Source organism: Gopherus flavomarginatus, chromosome 7 (genome assembly GCF_025201925.1).
Source record: "Gopherus flavomarginatus isolate rGopFla2 chromosome 7, rGopFla2.mat.asm, whole genome shotgun sequence".
Lineage (NCBI taxonomy): Eukaryota > Metazoa > Chordata > Testudines > Testudinidae > Gopherus > Gopherus flavomarginatus.
The window spans coordinates 59863686-59879031 of NC_066623.1; the positions used below are offsets into that span (position 1 = coordinate 59863686).

The following is a 15346-nucleotide window of genomic DNA, read 5'->3' on the forward strand; positions in this document are numbered from 1 at the left end:
TCCTTCCAGATGGAGACCGATGTTTCTGGCTAGTGTTGCAGTTGAGTATCTAGGCTGTTTACTAATTTTGGTACATTTCAAAGCAGTTTCCCCTTCCTACTAACTTCGTGTCCATCTCGTTGGTCTAAGTTGGAGCAGGGATTGTTGAACCACACGTTTGCATCGTCTGGATGTTGGGGCAGCAGAGTCCATGCACTCAAAAACAAAAGGCTGCTTATAGCCGTGACATCAGTACTTTAACAGTTGAGCCCATGGCGTCTCATGATATCAGCCAATGATTCAACAGGAATGTAAAAGGAGAAAGGGAAGCTTGAAGTCTTACGCATCATCTGCATGTGTGAAGGTTTTTGGTGAAATTTATGTTATAGTTCAGATAATGCTCAAAATTCCAGTTGACAGACCCTGTACAATCTTCCCAGACACCCATCAATTTGCAAATTATCAGCTTGTTTCAATTGTCTCCTGCCACGTCAGGCAGATGGCTTAACAGTTCCTGATGGGTAGCAGGCTGTGTTGAAAATAGCTGATACACTAGAATAAACATGATGGTTGGTCCACTGTTTGTGGCCATAAGGAGAAATCCCACTAGTATGATCACTGATATCTCCATGTAAGAGTCTAGAGTATTGCCTCAAATTAGATTCTGCTGGAGTACCTTCATCACCATCTTAGTAACTTTTCCTAGGAAGGAAACAATTGAGACAAGTGATAATTAGCAAATTGGGCATCTAGCAAGATTGTATAAGGTCTGTCGACTGGTATTTTGAGCATTATCTGAACTATAAGATACTTATATTGGTATTGTTTCCTCTAATTTAACATGGTTGTCACAGGTTTTAGTGATCTTTTCGGAAAAGTGTTATGATTTTTCATGGCACATAGTTCTGGGCTTTCAATACTAGAAAGGTGTTTGCAAAGGGGAGGCATTTCAAAAGAACTATAAAAGTGAGTGAGAGGGCTAGTGGGACTGAGTGAAGCAAGATTTAGAATAGCTGCAGTAACTGAAACTAACTAAAGGTGGAAATAACACTCCAAAGATTTGAAGATTATTGCAGAGAGAAACTTTGCATGGTACAGGAGGGTATAACATTCATATTAAAGAGAAAATTTAGGTTGAATATTAGAAAAAACAGATCGAGAGCTAATGGATTGCGGAATAGCCTCATAGCAGATGCCTAATTGTACAATCACTAAAGGGGGCACAGTTAACATGAAAATAATATTTCCATCTCAAATTTGCATACTTACTGTTACAAGTGACCTCTTATATTACTACAGTTGTAAGAAACTACAGGTGAAAATCCTGTTGTAGTTTACTTTGTGCATTTGTCTACACTTTGTCTGTCATTGATTTCAGTGTTTTGTTGAGGGTACATACCAATCCCCTGGCTCTGCAATGTTTACCAGCAACAGGTGCAGCAAAGTTGAAACTGAGTGAGTAAGGAAGTAAGTCATTGATGAGTGGTTGCACAGAAACGAGGGGGTGACTTTATTTAGTGGTGGTGCTTTGAGGCCTGCCAAAAGACTCTTTTAAAAATAGGCCTAGGAGCAGTTTCTAAAAGGATTTTTAAAAAATTCAGGACAAACTAAGAACAGGTTGTTTCTTTAGAAAATAAATTTTTAAAAAGCCTATTTTTAAAAAAAAAATCAAGTTGACTCTCTCTTTAAAGCTAAACTGGCAAAACACTTGAGTAATGTTTTACAGAGTGTGACCCTGAATTGCAGGGAAGGGAGAACTAGATGACCACATTACTGGGTCCAGTTTCTGATTCGTCCAGTTGGAGACTGTATTTTTAAACTGTTGCACATGTTGGTATCATAGCCGCTCATCACAGTAGAAACACATTTGTCTGTTGCGTGTCAAGTTACATGCAACATTAATAATACTTGATAAAAGTAAAATTTATCTTCTGAGCGCTTTCATACATCAGATCAATTTAACCCAATTATTTTTCTTTGCAAATTTCTTTATGACCACGTGAAACATTATGTTTTCCTGTTCAGCAACGGGTGCAAAGAAACCCAAAGTGCCTTACCAACTAATGTCAGGTTTCATAATATTAGCTAACAAGCTTTTGTTCTTGTTATGAGTGTTGCTTAATGCCTTCTTAGGATGCGAGAACCAATAAGCAAAAGCATCTGACTCTGCCACCTTAAGGAAGTTTGATGTCACTCTCTTGACAAGAGAAAATGTGAAAGTTCAACCATTGGTATCTTATAAATCAGTTTGATATTTTATGCAGTATCTTGCTTTGTATGTCGGGCGCGGTGGCACGCTCTTGTAATCCCAGCTTCTTAGGAGGCTGAGACTGGAAGATTACTCAGGGGTTCTGGGCTGCAGTACACTATGTCAGTTGGGGTTCTGGTGCCACTGACAGCCTAGCCAGTGAGTGGCTGAAGGACTGGCTAGAACAACACAAATGACATTTTGTGACCAGCACACTCTCTGTGCAGGCTGATAAACTGATCGATCAAGGTGATCTTGCTTTGCAGGAAGGATAGGAAGGCAGATTGCTGCCTGCCTCCAGCGACGATGCTGGAATAACACCATGTCAGGAGTTTTTACTGATAGGGACTATAAATAATGCACACATTTATGGGTAGAGGTCAGGATAGGTTATGCCAGCTGAGATTCCTTTTGTCAATGCCAAATATTTGTGTTCCTGGAGGGAGCATTGACTAGAAGTTAAAGCACAGGACCAGAAGTCAGGAGACCTGGATACCCTTCCTAGTTCTGTTACTGCTATGATGCATAATCAAGGGGAAGTCATTTAACTTATCTGTTGGCCTCCCTGCAAAAAGTGAATAATATTTACCAGTTTCTTGGGATTTTTGAGTTATAATTTGTTATAAAATACTTGTAAAATCATTGGAAAGAAATGCAACCTTATTTATTTCAATATTTATTGAATTTTAGGGATTAGTGGTGTAATGGCTACTTCTACACAGCAAGTGACTGCACAACAAACCAGCATGTGACTCTACAGAGTAACAAGCCTAGTGCACTGTAGATTCACTCCCTGGCTTGCCATGCAGTAACTTCTCATGTACACAAACCCTAAGTCACACAGTGAATGCTTCCTCTCAGCAGCCTGTCCCTACAAAAGCACTTGGCAGTATACACAATTTTAGTAAGGTATTTCAGCCTTCATAGACAAGTTGCTACCTGCTCCATTTGTGGTATTTGACAGTTCCTTTTCCTTGCTAACAGAAAAGCTTGCAGAAGCTCAGCGCAGGTCTGCTACCCTTCAGAATGAACTACAGTCATCTTTGGATGCACAGAAAGAAACTAGTGGTCTTACCACAGTGCGGCAGCGCAGAAAGGCAGTCTTCCACCTGTCCCACGAGGAGCGTGTTCAGCATAGAAACATCAGAGACCTAAAACTGGCCTTCAGCGAGTTCTACCTCAGCCTCATCTTACTGCAGAACTATCAGGTATGAAGAAAAGAAGGGCACGGTTTTCCCATGGGCCCTAAATGTTCATATCATTCTTGGTCATTGGATTGCTTCATCTCGTTGCAATGAGAGTTCAGAACATTGAGACTGAGAATGGAAGAGTAAATAGATCACTACTATAACTTTGAGGCCATATACTTGTTCATGTTCTGTTCTGTGTAAAGCCAGATTTGGGAGTCTGGAAAAAAAACTGTTATACCTTAAAATTGGAAAGAAGCATGAGCTGTTTATATATTCAATTGCTTCTTTGTGTTGTCATAGTAGTGTCATTCACCTCACTGTAGCATCAACATTTTCTCTTTTAAAACTCACGTTTTCAAGAGCTTCTAACTTTTCTGTTAAAATTCTATGGGATGCAACTTGGCATAAAAATTGTTAGCCTGCAGGCAAGTATAAAAGAATTAAATTTTAAACATATTTAGATTTGTATAACTGAAAAATGGGATTGTAATGGTTGTAGAGACTTAGTTGTGTTCCAATAATTTAATTTAATTTAATTGGTAGGGTTTTTTACTTTACCTCATTGTAGAAGAATGGCTCATACTGTGCACTAATCTGTTTTTGACATTTAATACTTTAAAAATTGCTTCTTATATTACATACAATATAACACTTTGTGTGACACTGAAAATTTCATAACCACTTTCTTTTTTTTAACCTGTGAACTTAACTAGAATGTTCAAACTTGGGTTCCTAAAGGAAAGCACCTATATCCTTGTATAATCACCTAAATAAGGCAGACATTATCCTAGGGAATTTTGCCAAACAGAATCCCACCATTGGGAATTACTTTGTGAAGTTCCATAGTATAGACGAGGCTTTAGTAGTTTGATTTTTTTTCTGAGGATTTGCAGCTCCCCTAGACTTCAGTGAGTTTGCTGGTCCTGAGTATTTCCCAAAATTAGACAATGTATTTAGATCCCTAAACATGGATATAATTGCTTTACTTTAGGTTCCCAAGTTGGAAAATCTTGGTCCAACTAGTGCCAAAGCAAGCTGCAGATTGGCCTATAAGCTGATACAGGCTTCTAGTACTACTGGAAGCACTCAGTTACTTACAGCAATGGCAGCTAGTTCACAACTCTGAAGTAGATAGAGTAACCTCAGATCTTTGCTCACTTCCTGGTGAAACCATGTTGGCCACTTTTTCCTTTTATTTCTTATTTAAAAAGAATACTAGGCTCTTGAACTTTATTATCAGGAATCACTTCTGTGGCCTGGTAAGATGAGGACAGTGCAAATGATTCCTTGGAAAGGCTTTAGGTACCAGTCATGAAGGAAGGAAGGAGTCACTGATAGTAGAGAGCAACTAGTAAGTGTGCCAAAGAGAAGATAATTTTACATTCACTAAACATTGGTATAGACTCTGAGCCTGTTTGGATTTGGAAGTCTCCACTTACGCAGACCCATCTGCATCCAAAACTGGCAGGGAATCTTTGAGGGTTTTATACCAGGTTGGAAAGTGAGGGGAAAAAAGATGAAATTGTTCTAAAACAAAGGACTAAGAGTAAGTGTATGAAAAAGTGTCTGAACACAAACACAGGCAGTGTGGTAAGCACTAAATGAGTTAATAAGTTATGGCAGTTACCTGCTTAGGCATAAATGAAACCAGGTGGGAAGAGTCTCATAATTGGAATGTTAACATAGAGTGTATTAATCTGCATAGAAGAAATAGAACGTGAGGTGAAGGAGGGTGGCATTATGTCAAATATATTTACAGTTCTCTCTCTGTTTGTGTAGTGGTGAAGCTTTTTGAGTTGGGTTGCAAAGAAGGAAAAAATAAGATGAAACAGTAGGTATCTTTTACAGACTGCAGTAGAACAACAACAAAAAATTCATGCACCAATTCTAATGCTACTTAAAAAACTGCAGGATACATACCCATGGAGTAATTTTCACTGCCCAGTTATGTGTGGGTATCAGCCAAACATATATCATCAGAGGTTCCTCAATTAAAAAACAAGGTCATGACCCAAATAGTAAAACTACCACTTAGATCTCACTAATAGAGGAATAGATATGAGAAAGTGAACATAAAAGGGGAAAGCTTGAAATTAGTAGCCACAAACTGTTTGAATTCATCATAGAAAGCAGTGGCTTTACACAGGGCAGCAGCACAAAGATAATGGGTTTCTGAAAAGAGCAAATTGAGAAAAGAACGTAGTGAGCAAGATGTAGGAGGGAGTGTTAAAATCCACTGTTATGGTGGAAGAATGGGAAGGCTAAAAACATCAATATGTCCTAGTTAAACCTACATTTATTTGACCTGCATGCGATCCTGAATTTTCTAATTAACAGACATTTACATACAAGCAAGCACTTTCTCTCTGAGCCCGTTCCCTCATCCTACGTGATTTTGCATGATATTGAATAATATAAATCGTCATTGTGATTTTTGGTATTAGTCATTTATATGTTGGCAAACTGATATATAATTTAGGCTTATGGACTTTAGTATCTAGTAGAAATAGAAGGTGAGTTTGGAGGAGAGAGCTTCTATTAAAAAACAAGATACAAGATTATCTTCAGTAGTAAGAAAAATACAGAATTTCAGGCTAAGTAAATTATTTCTCTGAGTTTTTGCTTTTGTATTTGTATCACTGCAAAAGTCCTTCATTGAAACTACCATTTAGCAGTGTTTAACTTCTTTAGCACACAGCTTTGGAATCCTGGAACTTGTGCTGTCAGAAGAGGAAGCTCCCCTGCAAGAAGAACTCTAGGATACATGATGTAAAAATATTGGGCTGTTCTTCCTGAGATATGCTAACTGCTCACACCAGCAAATAACATTAGTCAGTTCAGGGCAATAGTAAAATCTGTGACCAAAATTATCATTTTATTACATTTTTTCATTTCAACTTTATGAAACAAGGCTCTGCTGTCCCAGTGGTGAAACGCTTAATTTTTCCAACAGAAAGTAATTAAAGTCTCTCCTTTCTGCGGTAATGCAGAATATTAATACATTGGCTTCCTATTCCCATCTCCCTGTCCCTTCCTTACCTACTGCACAATGGGGGTCTGATATTAAATCACTCCAGGCATAATTAGATTGAAAATCATTTCAGTAGATTAGTTGGAGCCGCTCCCAAAGGAATTGAATTCTGCCATTCTTTGTATTTTTCTTTCAAAATCTAGTCCATGGGCTAGTTTTTATAAACAAGAAAATATAATTCCTGTCTGGTCTATCTGTACAGCTAATATTAGGCTGAATAAGCTGAGTAGAACACGAAGTGCTGTTGGTGATTTCTTTGCATAGTTAGATACCACAATATTTCAAAGATGCTTGACCATAGCAGTCTTCAATTTACTCCCAGTTGCTATAATGAGCTTTTCCACTACTATGTATTAAAAATATATATAAACTAATGAATCTGGGCTTACACATACCTCTGATATTAACCCTTTTTTTTCCAACTAATTACTGTGGGCCTGATCTTGAAAAGATCCCGAATACTCTCAGCTCCCTTTGACTTCAAGCTCAGACTTGTTTTCTATTCACATAATGCAAAATCTTGTTCTAGGAACACACTTGGGATTTAATTGCCATGACATGTAAAATGCTTTCTAATTTTTCTTGACAAGGATATATCTTATTGAGTGTGTTACACTGTAGTGCTGTGTATTCTCTAGTATTAATGTGTTCAATCTTGGTTTTAAAATGAAGGAACTAGGAATCAGTAGCCTTCCCTATCCAAAAGAGAGAAGAAAAAAATCCCCCCCTCAAAAAAGTAGATGTGATGCCTGGGCAGTGGGTGCCTGGATAAGAGGATGTAGCTAAAAGCAACTTTTTTCTTACAAAATTACTCTTTCAACTTTCTGCACATATAAATTTCAGTTAAGAGCTCATCATAACAACTGTCAGTATATAGACATGTGATATGGTACACAGGACATACTTGAATGAGCTACTGTTACCTGAGACCATACAAACAGATAATCAGAATCAAAATTACTGTAGGAAAAGTGCTCAGTATAGCCAAAGCTCAGCTATCTACATTGAGTTTCAGGTATCTAAAAGGGTGTCATCAGGAGGAGGGAGAAAACTTGTTCACCTTAGCCTCCAATGATAGAACAAGAAGCAATGGGCTTAAACTGCAGCAAGGGAGATTTAGGTTGGACATTAGGAAAAAGTTCCTAACTGTCAGGGTAGTTAAACACTGGAATAGATTGCCTAGGGAGGTTGTGGAATCTCCATCTCTGGAGATATTTAAGAGTAGGTTAGATAAATGTCTGTTAGGGATGGTCTAGACAATATTTGGTCCTGCCATGAGGGCAGGGGACTGGACTCGATGACCTCTCGAGGTCTCTTCCAGTCCTGGAGTCTATGAGTCTTCATCCAGAAGGTTGCCCGTTTGGTTAGGGAAGGAGAGGTGGCAGCAACTTCACTTTGCAGAGTAAAAAATTGATGTACCATAAGGTTCAGTGTGTTATGTTCATGTTCTTCTGTGTCTAGTTTATTTTATCTCATGCTTTTTTATTATAGTTAATTGTGATCACTTTTCTTCTACAGATTTTCTCTTGTATTCTTGTTTTATATATAAACATCTGTTTCATTTCTAAGCAAAAAAAAAAGTGTAATTCTGTGTTTGGGTTAGCACACTCAGATCATCTACTGCTTTAGAACCTTTGAAACATCTGTGCAAATGAGTATATTGGATGGTATTGACACAACCTTTTTCTCTGAATATACATTGTCTTTTTGATTAACTCTATTTTAATAGCTGCTGGTATTGCATACATTACTATCATGAGTCTGAAAAAGTATTAGACTTTAGAAGTTCTCTACAAATAATTTCATGTTTTTCATGCCCTCCATCCACACAGTCTTACTGTTATTTTTTGAATAAGTATTTTTATTCCTTTATTTAATAGGTCTGTAGACCAAACAACCCTCCTGAAATACTTAGCCAAAAGGTTCTCTAATTAACAACCCTTTTTGGTTGTTTTTTCTCTATCGCTGTAATATTACCAGATTTCAATGTTCTTCAGTGTTAGCTGAGACTAAAAGATTATGTTTTATTTTTCTTGTCACTAGAACCTGAACTTCACAGGATTCCGTAAGATCCTGAAGAAGCATGACAAGATCCTGGAGACACCCCGGGGCGCAGATTGGCGGGTGGCCCATGTGGAGGTGGCACCATTCTATACTTGCAAGAAAATCAACCAGCTCATCTCTGAAACAGAGGTAGAGAATGCTGAACTGTGTAGTACTTCCATTTTGTGTAGAGAAACAATGCCCTTCTCTACCTTCACCAGTAATAACCCTGAGCTCCTGTACTGTGTTGTGAATAAATGCCTTAATTGCCAATGCAACTATTAATTAATTTTGAAAGAACCACTAGTTTCTGGCATTGGTCACTTGTAATTTGTGGGTTTGTGTGTGCATTGGCTTCAGCTGTTAACTTGCACTATGTGAAATTACAGTGATGTTAAGAATAATTCATAATATTGATGTAATTGATGTGTAATGTGTCATCACTCTGCTACTTTCTATTTCACTGCGTAGACCCTGCATTAAATTCTTGTGATTTATGCCCATAGACAGTGGTGACCAATGAGTTAGAAGATGGAGACAGACAGAAGGCCATGAAGCGTTTACGTGTCCCACCCTTGGGAGCTGCTCAGGTGAGAATTTAAATTCCATAATTCCTGTTTTCCTCTCAGATTAGCTGAAGTGTCAAATTACATTTCAGCCCCCCCAGCAGAGTGTAAAAGTGCAAATATATTGAAATGAGTGTTTCTACTTGTCGTGAGAAATGACCAGCACCTTAAATTATTTGGTGATTAGAAAAGGTAACCTACTTTAGTCTCAGAAGATTTGGAAATGGTATTGCAAGTGCTAATGTATTAAGGCAAGGTAGTGGTGGAGAGGTAAATAATATGAGGACATAAATTTTAGCCTTTCAAACTTACTGTTCGTATAGATAGTTTTGGCCATGCACTTCTGTGTTGGAATGCTGATATAAAGACCTGGCAGATTTCTCAGAAGGCATTCATAGAATCGTAGAAGATTAGGGTTGGAAGGGACCTTAGAAGGTCATCTAGTCCAACTCCCTGCTCAAAGCAGGACCAATCCCCAGACAGATTTTTACCCCAGTTCTCTAAATAACCTCCTCAAGGACTGAACTCACAATCCTGGGTTTATCAGGCCAATGCTCAAACCACTGAGCTAATACACTTGGGCTCTCTGTTCTGATGTTGCATAATGCTCTTGGCTGGTGCTGTGTTGTACTTATAGGATTTAAGAAACTTCATCTTACAGGGGAAGGTGGTATTAGAACATGTTAGAATGCTACATTAATTGGTTTGACATTTGTTCTGAAAATTAATGTGTACTGGAGATAAATTAGTATTCTGCCCTTTAAGCCAACTATTGTTCTATTTACAGCCTGCACCAGCATGGACCACTTTCAGGGTTGGCTTGTTCTGTGGCATATTCATTGTGCTGAACATCACTATCATACTTTCAGGTGGGTATCCTTATCTTGGATCCAGATGACACCCAGAGCCTGATTCTAAATTTGCTTTTATTACCTTATAAATGTTGAATGAGTAGTACTAACAGGGTTGAATTTGTCAGAACATTGCTGGTAAGAAGGCTTGGTAGGTAATGCTTTTACAACATGCTGTAGTTATGATACTGGCTTCTTACATCTATTCTTGGTGGAATCTCATGCAAATTTTACCACCTCTGTGTCCTCTGGACCTTTTGTCATTGACAGTTGCATCCACTTTATCTCTCTTGGGGTTCTTGTGGGATTCATGTTTCGTATATTACTGACTCACTGGAAGAAGGAATTGGTATTGCCTTCTGTAAAACTGCAGGATCACAGACTGAGGGTCCAGTTTCAAGCAGCATTATGTCATGCAATTTCATCCTTCTAAAAAGTTTCTTACTGAAATTTCTGGGATTTCAGTGCCGGGTCCCTATGGAGCTGACCTGGTGGTATATTGCTTAGTTGGTAAATTATGACAAGCACACAAAAAGGCAATCGATCCTCACATCACCTGCGCTTTGTAGAGGGGCTCTCAAACTGGGAGTTGGGACCCCTCGGAGGGTCACAAGGTTGTTACATGGGGGGTCGCAAGCTGTCAGCCTCCACCCCAAACCCCACTTTGCATCCAGCATTTATAATAGTGTTAAATGTATAAAAAAGTGTTTTTAATTTATAAGGCGTGTCACACTCAGAGGCTTGCTGTGTGAAAGGGGTTACCAGTACAGAAGTTTGAGAACTACTGGCTTTGTATTTATTTTGGTTTGCTTCCTCTCATCAAGGTAAAACCCCCTTACTTATTGTGGTACATTACACAGAACCATCAACAGTAGAAATCAGGCTAATGTTACTGGTCCAGAGTGGGAATTTTGCCTTGTTGCAAGAAACTTTTTCAGTTGCATACGAAAAGGCCTGATTTTTGTCTCCAGTGGAGGAGTAGTCTGTTTAAATAATGCAAAAGAAACAGCTAGCAAATCAGTCAATATCTCTTTGCACTAGGGAAAGCCCATGTATTCAATTTAAAAGAATTTTTAATCAGGTATTTTAAAAATTGAATCCAGTCATCTTCGGGATAAAATGTTTGTTTTGGAAGCTGTTTGCTGAATTGCTTCCCTTATTTTTCTATGATAGATGCAATTTTTTTCTTTGAGTGATGGTCGCTGTATGTATTCCAAATATGTGTTTGCATGCGCACCATACGCTGGAAGGTTTTCTAAGCAGAGTCCTTTGTGCTTGCAGCTGAGGGTATAATAGGCCAATACGGGTCGATGCCTCTCAAGTTCCCTCTTACTCTCACATGGCCTGAGTTAGGACCCGCTGTTCCTTCATGCTCTTAGTTTTTACTAAAAAAGTGACTTCGTCTGGTTTTTTTTCTGTACATAGTTGTTGTTCTGCTGTTAGATATTTATATATAGTAGTGTTAGAGTTAGCAGTAGTTAGTATTAGTCACCCATATTTGGGGATTGGCACCCACCTCCCTGGGAACTGTACCCCACACCATGGGGTTCAAAAAGGGTATATCCTGCCCATGCTCCTTGTCCACGAGCAACAAGCACCGGAGGTGTGTCTGTGCCTCCGTGAGGTTCGTATCGCGGCACATTGCTCTATCTGCAAGTCGTTCCTGCCTCAAACCCAGGAAGCTCAGGAGCTCTGCCTCCATAACTTCCTGGTGCAGGAGGCAATGTGGCTGCATGTGCATTGAGATCTGGGACCATCAGAATCACTGGTAGAGTGACCATCACTGGTGGTGAGTGCCCCTCTGTCCACTTCCCACGCCCCAGATCCAGCAGTACCACTGATGGACAAGCTCAGGCATGAGAGTAAGAAGTACTCTCTTTGACACAAGAGCAGGTCCCTGCAGTGAACTGCTCATAAAGGCAGAGTTTCCTCCCTGAACCAGGCAAGGTTTGGTGAGACGTCACATGCAGAGACCAGTGCCCAAGCTTCCCTGGTAGAAGAGGGAAAAGTCTGGTGCAGGAAGGATCCAGTGGTGCCATTGGCCATCCCAGCACCTGCCCATCTGGACCGTTCACTGATGCCTGCATCACAGATCCAGCCACCACCTCCGCGCTGCTTGAACAAGCCCTGCAGACGCCACCGGGGCCCTCTTGTCTCTTTACAGAGGCACTCCACAGACTCCTGGCTTCTTGGAGCCCCTTCTCTCGGCAGAGGAGCTTATACTTCCCTACCTGCCCTCTCTGCTTCTCTCTGGTCCTCCACTTACCTGCAACGTCCCTACTCTGGCAGATGAACAGCTCCTGTTACAGCCGGACAGGCCCCTGCTGGCACCACACCACAGCTCCCTGTTCTGCCAATCCCTCCACTGCCGGAACTCTCCTCTGAGTTGGAAGAGTTCTCTGAGACAGAACTCTTCTTTTCCTTGATGTCTCATTGCAGCTCGGACTGTGCCCCCAGCTACCTTTCCCACTGGCATATGACCCAGTCATGAAAGTCTGGTATTGGTACTCATGGGACCCACTGCAACCATAGGAACCTTCCCCTTGACCATATTGGGTGCCCTGGGCTCCCTACCTGCCTGCCCTCCCTAGTGTCCTGTCGCTCCACCATGCTCCTTCACTAGCACCATCTGGCTCCAAGGAAGAGGTGGATGTCGAGCCAACTCCGCTGGTCCCCACGGCCACTTCATCTTCACCAGACAAGGGGCTGATTCCTCCCTCCCTGTCTCCGCCGGACGATCACTATCAGTATCAAGATCTGCTACAGAGAATGGCAGCAGACCTGGGGATACAACTGGAGGAGGTTCAGGATTAGCCAGCACTAGCTCCTGGGCATTCTCCAGCCTCAGGGACCATCTAGAGTTGCACTCAGTATTAACATGGCCATTCTCAGTCCAGCGCAGGCAGTGTGGCACGCCCCGCCTCATGTGCCTCCACTCCTAAGAGGGCAGAGTGTAGGTATTTTTTTCTGGGGGCAGATTTTCTTTTCTGTCACCTACCCCCTAGCTCTCTTGTCATCCACACGGCAGCTGAATTGCCACGCCAGCATCTGCAGAAATCGACACCTGCAGATTACACGGCTAAATGTATGGACGTGTTGGGGAGAAAGGTGTATTCCTCAGCAGCCTTGCAATTTTGCATAATGAACTATCAGGCTCTGTTAGCCAAATATATTAATAATAATGTGCGGCTAGCAAAGTTCTGGGACAAACTGCCACTAGACAACAGCAGCAATTTCAGGTGCTGGTGGATGAGGGAATGCCTAGTTGGCAAGATGGGCCTCTAAGTAGCAGTTGATGTGGCAGACACATCCTCTCATCCCTTGCGATAAGAATTGTCATGCACCGTGACTCGTGGCTACTGTCACCCGGCTTTCCTTTGGAGGTTAAAACTACTATCGAGGACTTCTCCTTTGAAGAGGACAAAATGTTCTATGCAAAGACAGACAAGTCCCTTTGCTCATTTGCTCCAGGGCCATATTGCATTCCTTAGGGATCTATACCTCAGCTCCATGGAGCAGGCAACAGGGCCAACAGTTCTGTCCCCACCCCCACATGCCCTACCTGGCCTGCTACCAACAATAATAGGATGCCCCATGCAGGCAGCAGAGTCCCAGTGGCAGTGTTTCTGAGTCTCAGCCATGGCCACCTCTTCGACCCTCTCCCACCAACAACCAAAACTCCAGTTGTGACACATTGGTCAAGAACCGTGAACCTTCCTCATTGCCACCCGTGGTGCCCTGTGTTGTCTTTCAGGGCCGTCTTGCCCTGTTTGCCCACAATTGGGGCAAGATCACCATGACCATTGGATACTGGAGATCACCCATCATGGATACTCCATAGAACTTCCCCTCTGCATATCCTGGATCACAGCTCCCCCAGGACACTTTCAGGGGACTCTTCCCAACAATGCATTGTCCAACAAGAAGCAGATGCTCTTCTTGCAAAGGGCACTATAGAGCACATAGCACCTCCGTACATGGGGAGAGGCTAGTTGTCCATAAAAAGGAGCTACCCACCCCCATTTCATTTGTCACATGCCCCACAGATCACAAATGGTGCTGGCCAGTCTGGTTTAGATTGGGTCCACACCAGCTGGGATTTCTTCCTGGAGGTTTAGGAAACAGGCCAATTTTCGATAGCATTTACTTTAGCCTGTAAGGTGTTGATAGTTCCTTGACCCACCTGGTGTCCAAGATACGTTACCCTGTTTAGGCCTATTTGACATTTTTTGGCCTTAACGGTTAATCCTGCCTCCCTTATGTGCTGGAAGACAGCTTGGAGGTGTTCCAAGTGTTCTGCCCATGAATCTGAGAATATAGCCACATTGTCAAGGTAGGTGTCAGCAGATTCGCAAAATCCAGCCAGAAGGTTTATCTTCCAGTATCTGGAAGGTGGCAGGTGCATTTCAAAGTCCAAAAGGAAGAACATTAAATTCATACTTCCCTACATGGGTGATGAAGGCTGACCTTTCTTTGGCTGGGTCATCTAGCAGCACTTGCCAATACCTGTTAGTTTGGGCGTGTCCCAGTTGTTCCAGTAGCTCATCTGTGCATGGCATTGGATAGTTCTCTGGGTGAGTTACAGCATTTAGCATACAGTAGTGCATGCAAAAGCGGATTTCCCCATCTGGTTTGGGAACCAGAACCACTGGAGAGGCCCATACACTCTCAGAGGGGTGGATTATACCCATCCATAACATGTCCTTGATCTCCCTTTCTATTGCAGTTTTGGTTTGAGGAGCCATCCAGTAAGGTTGGGCTCTAATTGGGCAAGCATCACCTGTGTCAATGGAGTGGTATGCCCGTTCTGTCTATTCTGGGGTGGCTAAAAACATTGGCACGAAGATGATGCACAGCTCCTGGATTTGCTACTGTTGCTTATGCCCAAGGGTTATGGAAATGCTTACCTCTTCTACGCCACTGTTGCTTTTCCCTTCATAGTAGACTCCTTCAGGACACTCAGCATTGTCTCTCTCCTGGGCTGTAAACAGGAGAACCTTGATTTCTCGGGAATAAAAGGGCTTTAGAGAATTAACATGGTATACTTTAGGTTTTAAGGTAGGGTCTGGGAATGCTATGAGGTAATTAACAGCTTCCAGGTGCTCTCGAACCATAAATGGCCCCTCCCATGACGCTTCCATCTTATTGGTCTGGGGCACTTTCAGGACCATGATTTGGACACCTACTCTGAAGGAATGCTTTCTGGCATGTTTATCATACCACACCTTTTGTTCTTGTTGAGCAACCTGTAGGTTTTCTCAAGCAAGGGCTCGAGAGTCTTTGAGAGTGTTTTGCAGGTTGGTTACAAAGTCCAAAATGTTAGTTCCTGGAGGAGATGTAACCCCCTCCCATTGATGCTTCACTGACTGTAATGGCCCCTTAACTTCATGGCCATAAACAAATTCAAAGGATTAAAATCCCAAACTGAGATGTGGTAT

The 15346-nt window shown here is 41.6% G+C and overlaps 1 protein-coding gene across 1 annotated transcript in view; it reads left to right on the forward strand.

Moving 5' to 3' along the window:
- XPR1 (xenotropic and polytropic retrovirus receptor 1) overlaps positions 1 to 15346 on the forward strand; it is a 250935-nt gene that overhangs the window by 183851 nt on the left and 51738 nt on the right. Inside the window, exons 4-7 of the mRNA XM_050963190.1 lie at positions 3212 to 3435; positions 8492 to 8641; positions 8998 to 9081; positions 9845 to 9926. Coding sequence (XP_050819147.1) covers positions 3212 to 3435; positions 8492 to 8641; positions 8998 to 9081; positions 9845 to 9926 — 540 coding nt within the window. The remainder of the gene's footprint in view (positions 1 to 3211; positions 3436 to 8491; positions 8642 to 8997; positions 9082 to 9844; positions 9927 to 15346) is intronic.